The 22,241-nt window shown below is 44.3% G+C and overlaps 1 protein-coding gene and 2 long non-coding RNA genes across 10 annotated transcripts in view; 1 reads left to right on the top strand and 2 right to left on the bottom strand.

Annotated features, from left to right (window-relative positions):
• Positions 1-10,079, bottom strand: part of DUSP22 (dual specificity phosphatase 22) — a 48,028-nt gene extending 37,949 nt beyond the window's left edge. For 4 of the 7 annotated variants that reach the window (XR_008533984.2, XM_054630048.2, XM_077181428.1 and 1 more), the window contains exons 1-2: positions 9,694-10,079; positions 3,280-3,313 (exon numbers count right to left, since the gene is read on the bottom strand). Coding sequence is in view for 4 of the 7 variants with exons in the window: in XM_054630048.2 (XP_054486023.2) it covers positions 3,280-3,313; positions 9,694-9,896 (237 nt within the window). In the remaining 3 variants the exon portion in view is untranslated. Of the gene's footprint in view, positions 1-3,279; positions 3,314-9,239; positions 9,557-9,693 lie in introns of those variants that run through there. The other 3 variants (XM_054630059.2, XM_077181437.1, XM_077181435.1) reach the window with 2 other exon arrangements.
• On the top strand, positions 9,636-20,637 carry LOC129118624 (uncharacterized). The gene is made up of 2 exons (XR_013183075.1): positions 9,636-10,226; positions 20,431-20,637. It is a non-coding gene; the product is annotated as an uncharacterized LOC129118624 (long non-coding RNA).
• Positions 10,718-17,059, bottom strand: LOC129118617 (uncharacterized). Of its 2 annotated transcripts, XR_008533990.2 has the most exons (5): positions 15,456-17,059; positions 14,695-14,810; positions 13,386-13,590; positions 11,512-12,989; positions 10,718-10,829 (listed from the first exon to the last, which is right to left on the bottom strand). It is a non-coding gene; the product is annotated as an uncharacterized LOC129118617 (long non-coding RNA). The 2 variants fall into 2 exon arrangements; XR_008533986.2 differs by lacking the exons at positions 10,718-10,829; positions 11,512-12,989 and having other exon boundaries at positions 13,120-13,590; positions 15,456-17,037.
• Positions 20,638-22,241: the final 1,604 nt, after the last annotated feature.

Below are 22,241 nucleotides of genomic sequence, written 5' to 3'. Positions count from 1 at the left end.
AACATAAGCTCTCAGGAGCATGCCACACTTTTCATGTGCTACTGATGAGCTGAATCATGCTTATAGAGCCTGTGAGATAAAAAGCACTTGAACACATGCCAAAATCTGTGCTTATTCAGGAAAGGTTTTCAGAGACATACTCAAGCTCTGTCGACTTAGGGGGATTTCAGGAGATACTTCAGTGCTTTTCATAATCTGCACTACATGTAACTTTCTACCCTAAAGACCCTTAAGGTGATTACTAAAGCCTCTCTCAAGTCTATGTGCTTAGAGGTTTGTGAAGCACCAAACAAAGCAGAAGCAGCAAGCTCAGCTCCCATTTCTGCCACAGGTTCATTTCACAAGCTGTTTCTGGGCCTCAGTTTATCTCCCAGTTAAATGCAGAATTTGCACTGCTCTGTCATAGACTGTATTTAAATTTACTAGGCCTAAAAGCAGAAATATAGCTGAATGGTGAATAATAATTCCCCAATCAGAGCAATTCCTGAATGCCTTCTCCAGACAACAGCCCTCCAGAATTAGTGTTTAACATCTCAAACATCCTATTTTCACTCAGCAGAAAGGCACCCATCTAGAAGAACTGTGCCTTTTCCCAGACTGCCAGGGTTCCCAGAGGTCTCCCATGCAGCAGCAAGACAGGAGTGTGAGTAGGATGGTACTTTGATTGAGCTCTGGAAACGGAGCATGCCCAGGCTCCCTGAGGAGCCACTGGGGAAAGACTATCCTCCAGAGGGCAGATCAGAGCGATTTACAGACATTCCCCTGACTCAACTTCAGGAGAAGCTGCTTCCTCTCCACCCCAGCTCAGGGACTCAGACAGCGCCTCGAATCCTCAGCCCTGTGTCTGGGCAAGACACACAACACCAGGGATTCAGTGTTTCCTCCTCTTACTGACAAGATGCAACTTTATTCAATTTCAAGCTATCAATCTTAAGCTGAAAAACAGGAGACTGATCAAAAATGCATTACAGGAAATAATTTTGTAAATCTCTCCCTTTATGAGTAGCTAGTCATTTCAGCTGCCCAAATCAGGATACTCTGACCAGTCCCAACTGCACATGCTGCTGAGTATTTCTCAGTCAGTGATCCCCTTCGTGCTAGCCTCAATGCTCACTAGTCACTTTTTAAAAAAATCTCACAAATCAGAACATGCCCCAAGAACATAAGGATCAAAGTCCTCCAGAAAAATACACTGGTAATTAACCAACAACCTGTTCCTAAATGGGATGACTTCACCGCACAGAGAGCTTGCTGCAACTACTCCTAAGCAGTGAGGCAAGGGGATGTTGAGGCACAAGGAATGCAGAAAAGGGTAAGAATTGTAAAAGCACGCTCTCGTATTAGTGAAGTACTGCAAAACCTATCTTTTCCTCTCCAAGTATGGTAGCTTATCTGAGATTATAACAGGTACTTGTGAGGGGAGAATGTAATGATTAAATGCAATCTTAGCAAAGGTCATAGCAGTAAATAAACGGACATTTTTGTTTGTATTTTAATTAATTTAAAAACCAGACTCCATAAAACAAGCACTGCGGTTAAAGTCTTTCCTCTCTTTTCTGGAGGTAAGCAGAGGCATTACACCCTCTGCTTTTTTCAGTGAGGTTCCCAGAGACACTTCCCAGCCACAGCACCTCCACCTGCACACCTCTGCTCTCCACGTGGGTGTGACCTGCCCTGCAATTCCAGGGCCACTCCCAAGGCACACGGGGAGAGACAGGGCCACAGGCCTGGCATGGGCAGAGATGCTGACTCACTCTGCAACCCTGGCCAAGTCCCCTGCTCTGAAAACAGAGCTGCACCAGCAAACAGATGCTCCTGCTGAGTTTCACTCCCCTGGGCAAGGGCTTACCAGTGGGATGGCCATGGTGAGAGGGACTGATTGGGAGCCATGTTACCAGGGCCCATCCTGCCCACCCTACCTGAAACCTAAGGGACTCGACTATCCAACATCTTCCCAATTCCACCCCTTGCCTGAATTACTTCAGGAAGAGAAAAGAAAACAAAAAGAGGAAGTAACATGGCTGTGACCAAGTTTTAATTCTGTCATCAGACCATGCAGTGGTTCCATCCAAAGGCTTTCAAAACTACCCTTTTGGCCTTATTTTCTTTTTTTTTCCTATATTTTTCTTTTTTCCCCTTTCATTATCAGCATGAAATCACCTCTATCCTCTCATTTTCCTTACCACGGCACGATTAACTCCCTCAAACAGTAGCCACTGTACTTGTGTTTATGGTGTGGCAAAAGGCAGCTTTTAACCTCACATGTACCTCCAGGCTGCCTTACAAACTTATCAGCTCCATGTCCCAAGGGGCAGCAAGCACTGGATCCATTGTATGGGTCAGCAGATCCAGAAGCAGGTAAATCAGGCAAAAACCACTGAACTCGGGTTTTGGTATGCAGAGGCATGGAAGGAACAGTGGGCACGAGGCAGAGAGAAGGTGCAAGACCATGTAAATCCAGTGTAGATGTTGCCAGCCTTAACAGACTGGGTGTGGTATCAGACTGCCCAGGAAGGACAGGATATCTATTGCAGGAGCCCCTGTGAGCCCTGCTTTGCTGTTTTACCCAAGCATAGGAAAGATGGAGTCCCCATCTATGTCAGATACACTGTACATGCACAAGTGGTTTACTTCTGTGTAGAGAGAGAACTGCCAGAACTGCTGCTAAGGAAGTGTTTTGAGAACAGGTCATTTATTTGGATGTCTGCATAAAGTTTTCTGTGATTCCTAAATGTGTCTGTTTTTCTGTACACAAAAAATAAACCTTATGCATGAAGGAAAAAAAATCCATAGAAACTTACATCTGCAACAGAGACAGTGTGAGTATCAGTGGTCAGGCTGCAAGCAGCAGACATATCAGTCTCACAAGCGGTGACAACAGAACTCTTTAGCAGTTGTTATAAATAACCAAAATAATGAAAGCAATGAGCAGGAGGTATAGTAAGCCTTTACTTATAAGGAGGACTTGCAATAAGCCTTACAAAGAATCTGCCTGGCCCACAGGCTTGCTTGCCAAGCACGGGAATCGTTTAAGGCAGGCCAATGTTTAGGAATTCCAGCTGAAGCATGCTCCAAGGAGATGGTATTCATTTTACTTTTCTCAAAGTACTTGCAGCGCAGCACACAGAGGAGAGAGCAAACGAGTGCTACCAGGTGAATCCAGACATGAAGCAAGATGGGGTTAAAAAGCTACAGAGATGCCAGAGAATCTGAGTGCCTGCAAAACACTTTAGGACTCTTGCTAAGTAATCCTGGAGATAATAATAAAACTAATCTTACCTTTAAAGTTGCCAATGAACAAGCCAGGCAGAATCTGTGAGAAAGAAATATAGTATCAAATATAGATATCTTGTGGTAAGACAATTTGACAAAGTTCAATTTGCATACAGGATGGAACATACTACTTTAGCAGATTATTGTGAAATGCAATCTAAAACATGCTGACAACTTTTGCAACCTTCTCAGACCAGATAGCTCTAGGCATACTGTGCTTTGACACCATTCCTTGGCAGAAGGGGGTTGTTAATCGTGGGGATTCTTTCACTTAATGGAGGCTCTCCAAGGACAGCAAATGTAGTTTACAAATTACAAAGCAGCCTCACAACACAGCTCTCCCCTGCCCCCCGCAGCAGGGTAACAGCTACCCTCATGGAACTAATGATGAAACTTCACAGAGCAAAGGTGATTTGCCTAAAGTTGCTAAGGAAGCTGGACAAAGCCCTGCAAAATGACATCCTTCGAGGCTTTTGAAGTGTAAAGCCATGCAAGTCAGGGCTGCAGCACTGTGGAGCTCTTAGAGGAAATCACTGCAAACAGTAACTTGTGTGCTCACATAGCAAGAGAACTGCTGAAAGTCTGTGAAATGCATGTTTCTCTCACAGATCTACCCCTTCACCCCACACTCTCGGATGCCTGCACAGGGGTCAGTTACAGGACATTCTTTAACTTCACTTCAGACTCCTTCCATAACAAGTACCAGGTGCCTGGGGAGTATCAAGGTCTGCCAAGGACCAGCACGTGCTTGAGGGCACGTGCACGCACAGACACAGAGGCAGGTGACACTGTAGTGCTACCCCTCCTACCAAACTTGGGAACAGCAGTACAGACATCAAAAACTGCCAGGCACACTGAACTGCTGGCCAAGATTTTTGTTCTCTGCCACGTGAAGTCTCTGACCCACACCCACATCCTTTGAGGAGATCAGAACTGTGGTGGTGAAACCATACAATCCATTTTTCTTCAGTCCACATATAGCATACCACCAATACAGATACATCAGCACTGACTTCCTATAGCCTTAGCAACACCCCAGTGTCACCACAACAGCAGCAACAGCCTCTCAGGCACAGCTACTTAAAAGGAAAACTCCACCTATTTAGGAAAGTAATGAAGGACTTTTCATCAAGGATCATTGCCACAGACTTGGTTTCACTGCAGCCCTCCTGCTGAAAGGTGACCCAGCTCACCATGCACAGGTTAGCAGGGCCAGCAAAAGAGGCTGTAAAACAGCTTCTGACCTGCCCTAACTTCACAGCTTTCATCTGGTCAAAGCATCACTTTCGCTGTTATTTATCGAGCCTTTCGGGAAACAGAAAGCTGCAGCACCTCTTGCACTCCTTGCAGCTTTGGTTTGTGCAAACATTCCTCCCTTTAGGCTTTGCTGGGTGATCACTCTGCCTGCTCTGTCTCTGTGCCACACCAGCTCTAAACACAGGGCTCAATTCCCGCCCCCCCCAATACAAAAAGACACCTTCTCCAGGACCCTTGCTGTACCTGATTGCTTGTAGACCCTTGCCTGAAAATTAAGGGCTGATTGACAGCACTGGTTCATCAAGAAAACAGTTCTTTAGTATGGGCACCTGTACATTTTGCAAAAAGAAGCTCAGATAGATTTCTCCCTTTTCCTTCCCTCTTCATTTGTACAAATTCAACATTCTTACAGAGACAGCAAAAATGCCCAGGCCAGTTTCCAATGCCAGGGTATGGTGTAGGGTAAAGAAGCTTTACAACATCCTGCTGTCCCCTTCCATGTGCACAAGATGAATGGTTTCAAGGGCCAATTCAGTATTTCAAGCACTCTCAATGACATTGCTAGAAGTGCAGCTCTAATGCTGCATCCCAGGCTAGGAAAATGAAGCCTGTACCTGTTCCAGATAGGGCAGTACTCAAAAGTCACTGCCAAAGAGACTAATTCTACAAACAAAATCATGTTATAAAGCAAAAGGGACTCAAGTTATGAACGAATTTCACTAACAAGATCACCCCAAAGAGCTCCCTCAACTTCAGTATAAAAAATTAAAAAAAAAAAATGTAAAGGCTTTCTGCTATTTTGAAATAGCTGTCTGGTATTTCCTATCTGCAGCACAGATCTTCCATCACACCATTACTGCTGTAGACTATGGCATTTTAGACACCAAGACATTATTTCTGCATCAAATGTGTATTCTCAAGAGAGAATAAAAGCCTAATTTCAATTCACAGTCATTAAGCTTTGACATTAGAAATTAAAGATAGTGAGGAACACTGGGGGGTTGCAGAAATGAGGTTTCTTATTGGCAAAGGAGGAAAAATCCAGAAGTCTGCATTTGTGCATCAGGAAGCAATGCTGTATGATAGACAGGTAATTAGGACACCGTGCAACCAAGGACAGATGTTATCCCTGTTGTACCAGTCATTCTAAAAGCAAGAAACATTACTATGGGTGAAAGCTACCTGAAAAGAAGTGAATCTTTATGTCATGCTGACTAATAATTCAGCACTCAACTATGGCTGGGAACTTTCAGCTGTGTCATCTCACACTGCCTTCAGTAACTGCAATTCCAGGCTGTGCAAAATGAAGGCTGATGGCAGCTAGGGGCGTGTGAGAGAGAAGGGGTGGGAGTCAGAAGAGTAGAAAAATAAGGTGGTTGTTTTTGTGAACTTCTCAACCACTGCTATATGAATAAAAACAGTAGCATCTTCATATGATCCGAAACATTGAGAAAATGACCACAGACCAAGTAACCGATGTAAAGAATGCACGAAGGGACAAGGACAGCAACGTCTGTCCTAGTTTGTACCTCGCATGAGAGCAGCTCATGCTCTCCACCTTGCACAAAGACTGAGCCCTGGAACAGACAGTAGTTGCTAATGCTTCTGTCAGTCCTCTCTGACAACACACCTCTCTGGAAAATGGCTTAAAGGGCTACTTTGCTGCTGTTTCCTCTATCAACAAATGCTTATAATAAAGCATCTAACTCTTAGCTAACACTGCTTCTGGTTGTGTTAGTACTGAACTCTGGAGAAGTCCATGGGGCTTTCTCAGAGATGTTGGGGCACTGCAAAAGGAGAGGACAAACCTACCTTTGTCCAGTAGTACACAAGAGTGGCACACATCAGTGAGGGGGATTTGCTGCTGACATGAACTGGCACAGCTTCTCTGACTTCCATAAAATTAGCTACCTCAGCTGTAACTAGCCACACTGGTTTAAATTTCTTATTAATCCACTCCTACAACAAGCAGGGCTTATCTGCCCTTTTCATAGAGATAATACTCGAATCTTCTGAAGAGTTTACATGAATAACTGTCAGTTAACTTTAACAGCTCTAAACAACAACTAAACCCCAGGAAGAGCTCTTCACCAAGATCCTGCTCACAGATAGTCAAATCTGGTCACCATCTCAGCCTCTAGACTTCAGCTCCTGGAAAACATTTCTACATTTCAACCACAGGCTTCAACTTGAACTTTGAATACAAGTCAAAGTTAGACATTAACCATGAACACAAATCAGACTACTGAGACAATTTCCTAAGTCAGACCCCATTACTCATTCTGTAAAATGCATCTCTTAGAAATACAAGAAAAAAAGGTGAAGTACTGAAAATTAATACTAGGCATGTCAATGCACATTCACAACCTGATTCTCCTTCTCTGAACAGAATAAAAAAGGTGTTTATGAACAAATGCTTTCAGTTTAATTCAGGAAATGTCAGAAGGCTAGGATGGGCTTTAGGAAAAAAAAACTAGGCCAAGCTAATTTTACAGAGAAAATTAGCAAAGAAAGATAAACCTTACTTATAAAGAATGCCAGGCCTCCAGCCCTTATCATTCTAATGGCCATGTGCAATTGCTATTTGCTATGAAATACATCAGTATAATGGGACAGAAAAATAAAGAAGGGACCATGCCATTGAGAAAGGATCAGTATTGAGAGGCTGTAGCAATCCCTGGAGCTCTTTCTTACCACACCCATTCCAGGGATCATTAATCCTCTTCCCTTGGCATCTGTACAAAGGGACTCCTTAAATGAAATAATCCATCATCAAATAAGATGATTATTTTTTCCTACCATCTGTATACAGATCTACCACGAGAAACACACTTCAGCTGGAAACTAAGGCAATTTGTATTGACTGACTACACTGAGTCAAGCAAATACCACCTACATCTGCACTGATGGTTCCATGCTTCCCCTTGCCCCTCCAGCTTCGCTGACTCACGAGATCAGGAGGAAGAGATGATCCAGAGGCACATTTGGAAGGTGGCAAGTTCCAGACCAACATGTGGGATCCCTACAAATATAAACCCTGATGGCCAGTACCCAACATGACTGTAGCCTCCTTAAAGGAGCCAGCCCTTCTCAAACTGCTGAACAGCTCAACCTCTTGGATACAGCTATAAGAAAGGGGAGAAAAATCCAAGTAGTGTTATGCCTGTCCTGAAAGCACCAGGTGGTACATGTCAGGGCAACATTTAACAGAATTAAAATGACCAAACTGGCCAGTCACAGATTGCCAATTCCTACCCACATAGTACCACAGTAAAATGCAATGCAGCTTCAAAGGGCTGAGAGTTGTCCTTTCAGTTTTATTTTTTTTTCTCCCCAGACTGCAACTTAAGCATCCCATATTGCATCCCTCTAAACGTTCTGATAATTTCAAGCATTCCAAGAAAATTACTACAAATATACCAGAGGCCTAAAACAAGTTTCTCTAGCTGTATTTCTTCCTAACTGGCCATTTCTAGAAGGCTAATATCAATGAGTGGCTAATATTACAGCATCATTCCCAGACTTTGAAAGCAAAAACTGAGAAAAGGACCAAGGGAGGTTCTACCTCCTACATACTAACTCGATTCCTCAGCAGCCAGATGTTTTCCCTGCCAAAGGTTTCTATTTCAATGTCTCTACCCATAGGATGGAAAGGCTTCCCCTTCCAGGTGGTACACTAAGCACTCTGGATGTTCAACAATTTGATGACGCTTCCAGGGGCAAGGATGTCAGACTGGGACAAAATGTGAGGAGCTATTTCTAGCTGTTCTCCTCTGGTTTGTCAGAGGCCACATAGCAAAGCTACTCCCAAAGCACTCAAAGCAGGATGTAAGACAGAGGAGATGACTCAACTTCTGTTCCTCATAGTAAGCTATATATAAAAGGCTAGTTACCACCACACTTTCAAACCTGGGTTTTAAACAGAGGTGGAGATACTGAGAAAAATCACAGTGGCCCCTAGGTAACCACCATGACATGCCAGAGGAATCGGTGCGTACAATAAGCCCCCTAGTGCCAAAAGGCCAACACCCTCTGCAAAACAGATCCATCTTCCTTCCTCTTCCTCACTGCGATCTCCACTGGGGCCGAGCGCTTTCCTGTCCCACCGGTACCGTGCGGGCCCAGCCCATGTCCAGCGGCTGCTCCTCGGCCCGGGAGCGGAGCAGGCTGTGCCCAGGTGACCCGGCTCGGCTCAGTGCGGCGCCCGCTGACAGCCCCGCGCCCCGGCCCCTGCCGCGCCTCAGGGGCTGCCGGCTCTGCCCCACGGCACCCCCGGGGCTGGGGGACGCAGAGAGGGCACTGAAGCCCGGCGCCAGGGGCACGGCGGCCCTCGCCGACCGCGAGGAACTGGCTTCGCTCGGGAAGGGGAAGCCCAGGCACATCACCGAAACCAGGGCCCCCCTCCCGCCCGCCTGCCCGCGCTGCGGCTGGGGAGGAGAGGGCGGCGCGCCCCGAGGGAGCGGCGCGGCGGCGGTCTCCGTCCCTCCGCCCTCGCCCCGAGGCGGGGGACCCCCAAAACCCAAGGGAAAAGCCCTCTTGCCCTGGCCTTTGTTCCGAAAGCGGGTGCCCGCGGCGCCGGGGCGAGACAAAGGCGGGGGCGCCACGGCACCCCGCCCGCCCCGAGGCGGGGAGGGACAGTCGCCCCTGGCCCCGCCGCGCTGGCCCGCACACATGCACTCGCGCACGGCGACAACGACGAGCGGGGTTACCTTGTTCATCCCATTCCCCATGGCTTAAGCGACCCGCACGCCAGCACCGCGGGAGAAGCCGTCGGCCGCTGCTGCCAGCGGCGGGTCGGCGTTCATGGGACAGTGCTTGCCGAGGGGGGACTGGGGACGGGCTAATTGCTAATCAAGGGCGGCCGCTGCTCGCCGCTGTCGGACAGGGCGAGGCGCATCCCTCTCGCCCTGGCCGCGGCCGTCGCCCTCCTGGATGCCGGGCGGCTGGGGGCGGGTTTCCGCTCGGCCGCCCCCGGGAGCGGCGAGAGCCGCGGGGCCGCGCTGCCAGGATCCACCTCCCGCCGCCGCCGCCACCGCCCCACGCGCGGTGCGGGCCCCGCGGGCCGCCCTGGGGCTTGTAGTCCGCGCCGCCGCGCCGCGCCGCCGCCGCCTGCCCCAAGGAACTACGCGTCCCAGCGACCCCCGCGCCGCAGACCTGCCCCACCTGCCGCGGCCGGCGGCGCCCGGCGGGCGTTCCGGGGAGGATGAATAAGCGCCGGCCGCGGTGTCTGAGGGGTGGCGGCGGTAGCTCTGGCTCCTGTGGGTCGCTCCTAGGCACGGACCGCCCGCCGCCAGTGCGCCCACGGAGGGCAGGGCTGCGGCATGCGGTGCGGGAGCGGGCAGGTGCTGCCCGCCCGCCTCTGCCATCCGGAAACCCGTTTGGTTTTCGCTATGGAAGGGCTCTGGCAGGAAGCACCAGGCCTTGGGCACCGGGGACCGCTGCCGCAACTGCCCGCTCCCAGCCCGTGCCGCTCCGGTGTGCGCTGCCCAGCCGTGCCGCTGAGCTGAGCCTCCCCGGTGTGCCACCTGTGCCCTGTCAGGGCACCTGGGTGGCTCCGGCTGTTCATCCCAAACACGCTGCGGGCACGCTAGCATCGCGGGTAGACAAAGGACATTCGTGTCCCTAACTCAAACAGACGGACACACAGGGGAGAGCAAATAGTTTGACGCAAACATCGCAAGATCATAGTGACTGAGGTGGGAAGACACTTCTGGAGGCTGCCTGGTCCAACCATCTTCCTCAAGCAGGGAAAGATGCTTTTTGCTGAGCCATGGCAGGCGTGGCTTCAGAGCCATGCTCACTACTTCCACCCTCATGCTTCGCTCCCTAATGCTCAGTACAGCGTGACATTATCATGTCACATCCCTCTACCCATGGGGATGTATTTTTTCGAGGTGTGGTGATGGGGATCTGGTGGTTAGTGAGGGAAATTTTATCCCAAGAGTTAATTTGATAGGGGATAGACAGGGGTCAAATACGCAGAGAGGGGATACTACTGCATAAGGTCTCTCCCAATAACCAGTGCAGTAACACTACCTAAAAAAACTGAAATCCTTAGTGGCTCAAATGTAAGACAAAGGAGGATGCTGCTGTGTAGCCATCATCAGATTCCCTGTGCATTTATACCTGTGTCAGTGGTAGATGTATGTAAAAAGTGAAAATGTCATTTTTTTGGGCTCACCTTGGTAGGACTGGGCAGGTCAGAGGCATCTGCAGTCCAGCACAGTCCAGTGAAAGGGTGACACACGGTAAAGCCAATGGGCAGCAAGGCCAGGTATGAAATAATGGATTGATGAACTCTGTAATGGACAGATTAGTGACAGGGGACTCTTACCTAGTGTCAGTGGTTGCCAGTACAAGCAAACTCCAAGGGAACAATTTCACAACGTCCAGTTGCAATCAAACATTGGCATTCTCGTACTACCCTTGACAGCACCTCTGTTCCCCTTTCCTTAGGCAACCCTTGACGCTTGTCTGACCCAAGACCAAACTAATTCAGAGAATGAGCCCTGTAGAAAGCTGAAGAATCACAAACCCACTCCCTGTGGGATCAGACCAGTGCACACAGAGACAGGGATCAGGACCAGCCTGATCAAGAGCTGATGCTGTTCCCATAGAAGCCAATGGCACGCCTGAAAGCCAACAGAAGTTAAGTTTGAGTACATAAAAAGATGGAAAACCATCCCTGAACTTCTCCCTCCCTGAGGCTCAACAGAGTTTGGGGGCTGTAATCATGTCATCATCAGCCTCAAAAACATCAGAGCAGTCTCTCTGTAAAACCAGGAAGAATAGCCATCAGATTTTATGTGCTGCCCCTTCTCATTTCTCCCTTCCTACTGCTGAAAAGCACAGCAGTGAGGAGCTTTATCTCAGATATCAGCTTTAATATTTCATTGGCAAAGCTCTCCAGGATGTAATTTACTTTATTCTTATGCCACACAAAATATGAATGGGGTCCAAACAGCATGAATCACAGCTTACCATAATGACTGCTAAACACATTGTATCCCCAAAGTGAAAGTTGTCAGAGGCTCTGGCAAGAAGGATAAAAAGTAAAAATATCCATAATAACTGCAGGGATCTGTGTTGTGCTAAGAGGTCCAGGATAACTGGGAGGCATTGTGGTCAATTTGCTGTAAGCCTGGGTTTGTCAATTTACTTCCCTGTAACTCAGTTCCTTTATCTGAAAAACAGGAATAACATTATTTCTGAACTTTTTTCAAAGAGCCCTGGAAAAGCACTGTGCATGGGGAGTTAATATGAAATTATTATATTAGGCAATACATATGCAAGTAATACAAGTATATCTAATTTAGTATCTGACATTCTTCTGAATAGAAAGTGTTAAACATTCGCATTCTTCTGAATGGGAAGGGTGATCCTCTGTTTTAATTTCAAGTTTTGTGACTCTCTTCAGGATGCCTACTACATCCTGCACTGTTTTCCCATAATAAACTTTTATTGCTTGCGTGCAATGTTTTACAGTGAAAGAACAAAAATTAGAGTGGAAGAATATAACATAACAAAATTAAAAAGCAGTGAGAGGAAATCCACTTCTCTCTTAAACATTTACCCTTGTGTATAGTATATCCTTTGCCTCTCCACAGATCTACAGGGGCAATCCTGATACTGTTGCCAGACCTGCCTCTCTCACCCAGTTATTCCAAAAAGTGATTGTTTTAGTTCTTCAGCCAATTGTTTAATAAAATACTGCAGAATGCATTTATGGGGACAGGTCTTCAGTAAGCCTAAATCCTCATAAGGTGTTTATTCATTGTCATTTCTCAAGATTCATTGTTACTTCTCTTATTCCTTTTGCTTAGTATCTGCATGGTTTTTAATATTTTGAAAGTTCATTTTAAAAAGCAAGCTATCCTGAGATGACTGGACTGAATAAATGAACTCAGAAAAAAGCAAAAAGCTCTGGCTGAATCTTATAGTCTTCAGTCAGTATCCCTGAAAAGAGATCACTTTAGCATTGCCTGTAATCCCACAAATCCAGGGATTTTCCTACTTCTTTGTGATATGAGGATCATAAATAGAGTAATCCCCACTTCTTGACTTCACACACAAATGTATCTGGCAATGTCAAGTCTTCAACAGCAGTGACTGTCTTCTAGGCAATTGCCTGAAAACTAACAACCAACCAAACTGATAATGAAACTGAATCTTCTTAAAATTCAACAAAACTTCTGCTTTGACAGTATGTTAAGTTTACTATGTTAAAAATAAGTAAGTAAATACTCTGTAGTTCTTATCTTCTGATCTCACTTTCTCTAAACCCCAAGGTCACATGCAGCCATGGGCAGAAGGCATGTCAGCTATCCGTGATCTGTCAGGAACTGATAAGACCTGGGCTGGGTTCCTGGGAAGCAGCGTCACAATTTAGTTCTCAGAGGTGGCAAGAAGGGAGATAAAAAGGATGGTTGGTCAGAAATAGCCAGTGAGATGGTTTTCCTCTGAAACAGAGCAATTTTACAGAAAGGAAATGTTTCAGCAGAGATAAATAACAAAATTTTAACATTCATAAATAGCACTGGCTTTGTTTTCTAACTGTGCTGAGAGGGAGATCAATGGTAGGGAAAGAACTTGGAGGACTCATGTCCTTTATTTTAATATTTCTGCTTGGTAATAAACATTGCCAAAGCATTTCAAAACCTGTTTTCTCTGGATAGAAGAGATAACACCTTGATTTGCTGCCACATAGCCTCAGACCAAAGTTCATTAATTGTTTGATAAATTCACTGTCTTAAGGTGAAATTTGGCTTTTACTATATCTCTGTGAATCTGCAATAGCTTCATCAAAATCAATGATTTTGCAGCAAGCTTTAAGTCCTGAAAATGAGGGGAATTACCACTGTGGTTTACTTCAGTGAAAATCAGCTTTCAGGAAGCTGCTCTCAACAGGCAGAGTTGCTGGAAGACACTACTTGTACTCCTCTTGCTTCTCCTTTCCATTAATGGGTAATAGCAGCAGCTTGTAGAGTATGCCAGGATGTGAGGGCTGAGCCAGTGGATGAGGCCAAGGTGGCACAGAGAAGGACTTTACAGAATCTGGGGCTTAAAAAAAAAAAAAAAGAACCAGCAATTCAGACAGAAGGAACAATGCCAGCGAATGGCTGCGAGAAGCATGTAGGATAATTTAGATGTAGGTTAGCTGCCATGGCAACCATGTGCCAAATTACTGCACTTCTGTGTCTCTAAACCTGCCAGCAGCTAATTTTGTTTGTAGGTACTTCAGGTTTTAAAACAAATTAAACCACCTTAAAACTCATGAGGGATTGCAAATGACGTGCAGATACTGGGACTGCTGTGGGATGCTTGGTTTAAACATTTAGAAAATAGAGATAGGAAAAATAATAGCCCTTGAAAATTCTGATTTCAGTAAGGGGCTAAAAATATGTAATTTCTTTAACAGTCATAGCAGGCAGTTTTAACCCTGTTTGTACTGCCCTGTTTGTACTGCTTTGCCTTGACCTGATATTTATCAGGTCAACCTGATACTTTTACCTCAGATGTGTTTATAAGGAAGAAAGTGGTGGAAGCAGCAGCTCTGTTTATTTTTCACTGCAGGAAACTGCCATGTTATAAAAAGAAAAAGACATTTTCTTTTACTCCAGGATTCTTTGTAAAATCTTAGATCCCTAAGGAATAGAAACAAGGCTATCAAAGAGCATGCTGCAAGGCACATGCATATTATTAGTTACTAAGAATAGTCCATTGCTGAGTGTGAGTGAAAATATCCAAATGCATTCCCCTGATAAGTTAAGCATGTATTCCCCTCTCTGGGCACGCGTCAAAGTGTCCTCAAATGGAAAAATAATGTTATAATAGCCTAACCTCTACTTCCAGGCCATGTGCATGTAATCCTAGAGAAACACAATAGTCTTCACAACACCTCTAATGGAGGATGTCCACAGACCATTACAGCCATTGGACTCCTCTTGTGGGGTCCATGGAAACTCTTCAGAGTAGAAAGAGGTCAGTTTTTGTGATCTTCCCACTGAAACTTGGTGAACAACATTGAGATGTTCAGCCATTCGTTGAGAGGCATTAGGGTTGACCCCCGAAAATCAGCATGAATCTTTGAATCAAGTGCAACAAAAAGCTGTGGTCAATGCCAGGAGATAATTCCCTGTCCCTCCATAATCACATGATACTCACTGTACAGTGTGGTATTCAGTAATCAGGGCCTGCCTCCAGGCAGAATGCTGGACAGAAATCTTTATTTTGATGGCATTTTCCCAGTAGTTTCTCCTTAACAGGATTTGTCTTAAGATCTGTGTTTGAAAAATTGAAAACAGTCTCAATTCTGTTATGTTTTCTTGGCCAAAATTTGAGATAATAGCCCTTAAACACCACAAATGAAAAACTAATACAAACAGTTATGTGACCGCATTCTCCAAGAACATTCAGTTACCCTGTGAGGCCCTTGCCCTGTTGCTTTTGTGGCTCACTCTTGATACAAGAGTGATGTCATGGAGCATTAAGTATTTGATTTTTCTTGCAGAGTTTTCACTTGATTTCATTATTTTAGCCTGTTGCAGTTATCTGTGTCAGCAGAGTTGTTCCAAAGTTGCTTCCAAGCTACATGGTTACCTAAAAATTCTGGCTCCAATGCATCTGTGATTCAGCATGTCCAAAGCCGAATTGTGCTGTCTGGGAGTGGTCTGTAGCACAGCTGGGAGCAAGAGATGAGTGGGAAGCAGAGCACAGAGGATTGTTTACAGCCAAGAAACCTGCCTCTTGGAGTGCGTAGGTGTAAACCCTTAAGATGTTCTCAGGTTAAGCACCAAACTCAGTGCCCCTTCCCTTCCTGCTTTCTGCAAGTTAAAGTTAAAAATGTGTTTTCTCTCTAAGTATATGGCCACCTGAGACACCCTGGATCAGTATGATTCCAATTACCCTCAGCAATGGTTAAATACCTTTGTGGATTTGAATCATGTCAATCTCAGGATGCAGTAACAATGCCAGGACTTCAAATTCTGCTGTTGGAAAACCCCTGTTCTTCTAACATCATCCCCTGCTGAGCACTGTGTGTCCTGAGGAAAGCATCCACTGATAACAGACTGTCCCATTGGTGTGACCCAGTTAAGTACAGATGGAGACCTGATATGTAACCTGTGCTCCACTGCACATGGTGTAAATTCAGGGTCATTAAGCCAAAGATATTTTCAGATATTATGACATCCAATATGCCTTGTCTGGCATTACAGGCACAGTCATCAGTAAAGGTGTGTCACAGAAGCATTACTAGTCTTTGATGGCTACTGTTTGCTTTCAGGTTGGCAGTTCATTGGTCTTCTATTCAACCAGTGCCTCCTTCTGAGGGAAAAACTCCTGGAACTGCTGATATTCTCTTCTCTGCTTACACTCTGCTCTCTAAGTCAATGTCTGTCTATTTTTGCATCTACGGAACCCCTTGCAGTTGCAGGAGATATTGATACATCTGTCTCTGAACTCTTCAGGTGTTACTGTGATGCTTTATTGTGGTATTTTGGACTGCCAGTCAACCCTGACTAAAGCACCAGAACACTCAGTAATCTTCTAAACTGGCAAGGGTTAATCCAGGGTTTCCTTATGATCTCTTATGAGGTTTTTTGTTTGTTCTGATGCTTTGTTCCTTTGTCTGGAACTTGAGACATTTGTTGTCAGGTTGTGTACCTCTATGGTTTCACTTTCCTTTGTGGCTCCAGGTTAGATCTCATCTCTCAAACTGTTAATTTGAGATAAGGGTATAAGAGCAGCTGTTCTAGGCCATAGCAAAGATCCATACAGCTCCATCTTCTCTCAGCAGCGGCAAGTAGTGGATACCTATGAGAAACAGGATGAGTACAGAAGGTTCCTTCCTCTTTTATATCTTCCAGTTTCTGGCAATCAGCAGGTCAAGTTTGTGAGCCAAGGGCACACCCAGTCCCTGGACTGAATGTTAAGCTGGTGGTTTTGTGGTGACATTTACAGTGACTGCAAGAGCTCCTTCTGGAGTGACAACTGCTTATTCAGAAGCAGTTATTTGGGCTGCATTTATTAGGGCTGTATTTTTCGCATATGCACTCTTTTGTATTTATCAGCGTTGTATTTTTCTGCCATTTTACTACCCAGTCAGTTGATAATGTGAGATCCCTGTGTTACTTTCTCAGGCAGATTTTGGTTTTGACTGTTGGAAACAGCTTTATATCATTAGCCACTTTGGCTATCCACCATCTTTTTCCAGCCCATTTGTGGATGTGTTGGACAATGCAGGACCTGTCCTGCTCTCCTGTGCTTGCCTTTTTGAAAATTCCTTTAACTGATGATCAGTAGCTTCCACCTTTGTTTTTCATCCTCTAACCCATTACTAATTCACAAAAGGATCTTCCTTCAAGCAAAGGCTTTTTAATGAGCCCTCTGAGGTTTGGGGAATCTTCTGAAAAAATTTCTGAAAATGCTCTTGTATAAATGCTGGGGGAATTTGGAGTGCTGGAAAGGAAGGAGATGTATTTGCCTTTGAGACCAGAAAGGTTTTAGTTTTCTTATGTTCAAACTTCCCCTTAACCTGAGAAAATGGTGTAGTCTTCCAGAGCACTACTTGTGAAAAGGCAGCATATTTCCAGTGAAATCCATCTGGCAATGCTGATAACGTGGCCTGAATGTTCAGCTTATAAGTAGAACTACGAAGGGTTTTTTTTTCATTTACTAGTTTCTTTGGATGCTGTTTTGTAAGCAAGAATACTTTTGTCTCTTCATAATGAACAATTGTACTCTGTTCAGAAGGAGTCAAACCCACTGAGAGGGAATGCAATATGTGAACTCCAGTTAGACTTGGGTGGAGTTAATGCAAGTTTATACTGAAGCCCATGAAGGCACAGTCAGGGTTTGCATCTTTACTGCGTAGCAGGAACAGCTTCTGCTGCCAGTGAAGTCAGAATAGCTTAGTCACTGATTTCAGTAGGAAAAGGAGCACCATTTGTCATACAAGATACACTTGACCTATCTTTTTGTAAATAATGAAAGAAGATGTTTCAGGAAATTTCACAGTGTCTTTATTCATTTGATTATTATTCCACCTGCTTTGATGGTAACTTTATTTGTCATCTGTCAGAAAATGAAACTCAGTTTATACTCTTAATATCTGAATAGAGCTATAATGCATGTACATGGGCTTGTATTTAGGAGTGGTGCCAACACTGAGTAATTTTAATATATCATATGGTTGATAATATCTGAACAAATATTCTACAATAAGTCACTATAGAAATGAAGGTAGGTTTCCTGTGTGGCTTGCAATATTATACTAAAATACAAAAGAAACCTGACTGGGTTTCAGTTCTGAAATAATAGATACTGAGCCATTTTCAGGTTTGCTCCATATTGCCAAAGTGTTTAAACAGGTGTGTTTCACAAAGTTTGTGAAACAAAAGCTCACCTCAAAGTAAATCAACATTAGGAAGCAAAACCAGTGCTGAGTGATAGTGCTTAAAAACTGAGAAACAAGAGTGGTTTTAAACAGCAACTGAAAAGACACTTTGATGTTTTTTAAAGCACTCCCCTATAGTCTAAAATAATTTTAGAGTTTTCTGTGATTATGTACAAGACACTGTATCTTATATCAGGGTAGTTCTGTAGTTTGGATTATGCCCATCAAACATTCACTATTTTATTGTAATATGAGCATGTCAGCAGTTTTTGAAGATTAAGAAAACATGCTTATGAACCCAACTGCTAAAACCCACTATTTTTTATCTAGAGCACGTGTACAAATGGGGGAAAAGTGCAATAAACCTAAAGGCCTTGTTAACTTCTTGACCGGCAGTTATACTTATGGTTTGTAGAAACAGACAAACTCCTTTGCAGTGAATGAAAGGGTAGGCCAAATATTGTTTGCTGAATTCAAGTGACATCTGTAATCAACACCTTAACTTGCTGACAGCTGAGAAAGCAGCGTTCCCTTGCACTGTGAGCTGAACACCTCCCATTGCCGCAGAACGACAGGTGGCCTCCCTCTGGAACACAAGGCTCAGCAGCAGCACAGGCAGGAGGAGTATTTGGGTCAAAGAGTGCTAGCAGAGGCAGAGGTGGATAACGTGACCTGAGGAGAAATTAAGAAAATCTTAAGAATTCTGTCTGATTTTACAAAAGTCCCTAAAACTTTTAATTCATTTGAATTCACTGAAGGCAAATGGCTTCATGCCTTTAAGTGTACAGAAACCTTGTGACAGCAGGGCTTGCATTGTGTAGCTCTCTGACATGACTTAGGAAGATAAGACATGAACAATGGGGAGTTATTAACATGAATAATTTTCCATGCAAATTGGAAGCACTGCAGAACAATAGGATGGCTCTGGCTTAATGGCATCAGGTTTTCTGCAGAGTTGAGTATAAAATATCACAATAGGAAAGAAATAATGGAGTCAAAAGCTACTAGAATAAAACTGCTTTGAAAAATTAGCTCAGGCAGGCGGACCACAAGATCCCTTTTCTTGAAATTGTTTCCAGAGATTCGGTGCCCAGAAAATATGCCTGGAAAGCCAGAGCTAAAGAAAAACCACAGCTTTTCCAAACCTGAAGAAGTTTACAAATACAATGTGTGAATCTAAACATCTTCACCAGATTCCCCTTCATTCCACACCTTGGGGTCAGCAGGATTATGACAGACGCATTTGCATCTATATTAATCAAATATGTTGCATCCTTCAATATAGGAAACAGAGAAGCAACATGAGAAAGATGAGCAAGCTAAATTTCTCCATGTCTCTTGGTGTGTTGTATTCAGGAGAAAGGATGTAGGAAGGAGGAGGGCTAGTGGAAGATGAAAGCTACATGTTCCTTGGGGTAGGTAGTTGCTGGTCTGTTTTTCCCAAGACTGTATCTCTGTTACATGGGATACAGGTCTCAGCTGAGCAGCAGAGCTGGTGCTAGTCCAAGGGGCAATATCTTATACTGGTTGAAATACCAGTCCCAAGAAGTTCAAGGGAAAAAGCGTTCTCACAAAAGATAACAGCTCCCTGCTGTTCCACTCCCTGCCTGTTCTGTTCCATCCTTGCTGAAGCCTCCTCCACTTACACACACACACCTGACACCCGTGGGAGTGATCTAACAGAAGTGTTTCCATTTGACATTTTCATGGACAGTCTATGGAGCAGCAGGATGCTCTCTGAAACAAGCAGACCTCTTTTGATTTATTCACTCCAACAGTGAGGATAATTTTAGAGCACAAATGACAGGAAATAATTTTTTGTGCAGTTCATCAGGAAATAGAACAGGGCAAAGCACCAACTATTGAGGAACAGGAGCTGCCCATGCTGCATATTCAGTGCCTCTCTGCCTGTAAAAGGAATTCAAAATATAATGTTCATAAAAAGGGTTGATTTTCCCGAGTCAAATTAAACTACTGTATGACTGTGTGTTCAAAAACTGCCAGTGTAGTTTATGTTCTATTGGAAACCAAAAGGTGACAATCAGCCAGTTCCAGTCCATCAAGCGCAACACTGACTGAAATCAGCAGAGCTGTATCACTTGCCCCTAAGTCTGAAAGGTATCCAACAAATTGCTGACATAGAAGGCTCAACCATTTCTAGTACTAGGGAAGGAGGGAGGGAGAGATGGAAGGAATTATACCCTTAGAACAAGATTGCTGTAAGTCTGTGTTTGGGAAGTCTACACTGCTGCTGCTGCCTTTGTGAGCCTTTCTGTGGTTACAGGCAGGATTTCAGTCTCTGTGCACCTTCTGGTGCACTTGGCAGTCTGGCACCTTCAATGCATACTTGATTATCTACTGAAAGTCTTGATGCTAATTCTTAAAATTAAGAAGCTGTTTTCCTCTGCTCATGTGAAATGAGAAAGTAAATTTGTTTGCATGTCAATTTCTGTTGCAGTAATGAATCATCACTCAATACAACAGCTTTTGTATTTTGTACACAGGTTTTCTGCCTATGTGGAAGAAAGACTACCCTGTTTCTGCAGTCTGATAGCATAAATCCAGCCAGATCTCTCAAGTTTGTGATGGCTTCTTTCCTTCATGAAACTTTTCTCCACACTATCATATTATGTCCCTTAATATATTTTATGCAAACTTACCACTTTCAGAGTGGCCAAAATAAAATGTGACACAAAGGGAGTGTTCCTGTATACATTGAGTCAAGGTGTGAAAGTCCTTGCTTCCAAAGCCTGAACTTTTTCATGCAGAATTGAATCAAATATCACCTCCTTTAATTGGTTACCTAGCTGCACAGAGGTAAAATCAGAAACCCCTTCTTCAGCACAAGCGATAACAGGTGTTCCTATAGAAGGTGGAATTCTTCTATGGTGACTTCAGAACAGTGTCAGATTTAAAGTGGCCTTTGGCTCTTCTTGGCTTTAGACACAGATCTCTTTTTAGTGAGCCTTCAGTGACCCTCTTGTGATGTTAGTTTGGTGGCTGACCAGCGAGAAGGTTACTATTTCAGCAAAAATGCAGGAGAAATTGTGACAGCTGTGTGGGCAGCAGCAAAATCAGAAGCACTACACTTCTTGGAAATGAAAGACAGGCTTTGAAGCTACTTCAAGATTAAGAAACAGAAGAAAACTATCCAGTTCCTGAGATCAGGATGCAGCCTTAGCTGCATCCAAACATCAGCTTGACTGGAGTCTTACCTCACAACTGCACTCACTGGCACATTGGCAGTGAAGCCTAGATGCACAACCTTGTGAGGAGCTACTGTATACTCCAACAGCTAATCTAAACACAGACAAGGTGCATGTCCCTCCCTAGGACCCAAAATGTTACTCAGCAGTTGAATAAACATCCAGGATTCTGTTTAGCTCTTGGCCTGATACATGCTTTGCTTGCTTGTTGTGTGCCTATGACATTCAAGCTATAGTTTCGTTATTTTGTGGCCCCCTGAGACACCCTTTTTATAATACAGTAGATCTGCCTTGCCTTGTGTGTCACAGTGCCTGTGGCATGGAGGTGAGAAAACTGAGCTGATCTAGCACCTTTACAAGTAAATGGCCTTACTAGTTGTGCAATGTAACTCTCAGTCTCAAATATTATTACTTATGAATTTTTTCCATCACAGTTAATATTCTTAGTAGTTTCAATTGTCATCTATGGGTAGAATTTTCAAAACCGCAAAGTGTCAGCCTAACTCTGCTTTTAACAAAATCGACAGTATTTTTATTGACCTTGAGTTTGGGCGATGGCTGTGCATTAATAAAACATTCATCTTGTATTGGGACAAAAAGAACCTCCAAAAGAAGACCTGCTCCTGAAAGCATTTAGTTAATTAAATCTTTCTTTTTAATTCTGTCTCTGCTTCCCCATAATATTTTAAACATTGAGAAAAGTTTCTGACCATGAACATATCAAACAAATGTGGATAGGTCAACCATTGAAAGCAATAACATCTGCAAAATCACGTAAGAATTAACTGTCTGTCTACCAATGAAAATAAATTTTAAGTTCTCTTATTCCTAGTGCTCATAGGAGCCTTTTAGAAAAGTCTCAACTCTTTCTGGGCCATACTTCAAGGGCTTATACAAAATTGCTTTTGACCTGCCATTTCTGAAACCTTATTCACCGACAACTTCTGGCACTTTGTCCTAATGCTGAAATCATCCTTTTAAAATTAATGAATGTACCATTCTCCAACATCCTACACAGTCTTCTAGAGTTTCACGCCTGGTCATAGGAAGGGTGGTTAAGCACTCAAACAGGTGCCCAGAGAGTTTGTGTGCAGCCAAAACCCAACTGG

The sequence above is a fragment of the Agelaius phoeniceus genome, chromosome 1, assembly GCF_051311805.1.
Source record: "Agelaius phoeniceus isolate bAgePho1 chromosome 1, bAgePho1.hap1, whole genome shotgun sequence".
Lineage (NCBI taxonomy): Eukaryota > Metazoa > Chordata > Aves > Passeriformes > Icteridae > Agelaius > Agelaius phoeniceus.
Note: the sequence above shows the minus strand (reverse complement) of the source record. Positions and strands in the feature narration are given on the sequence as shown.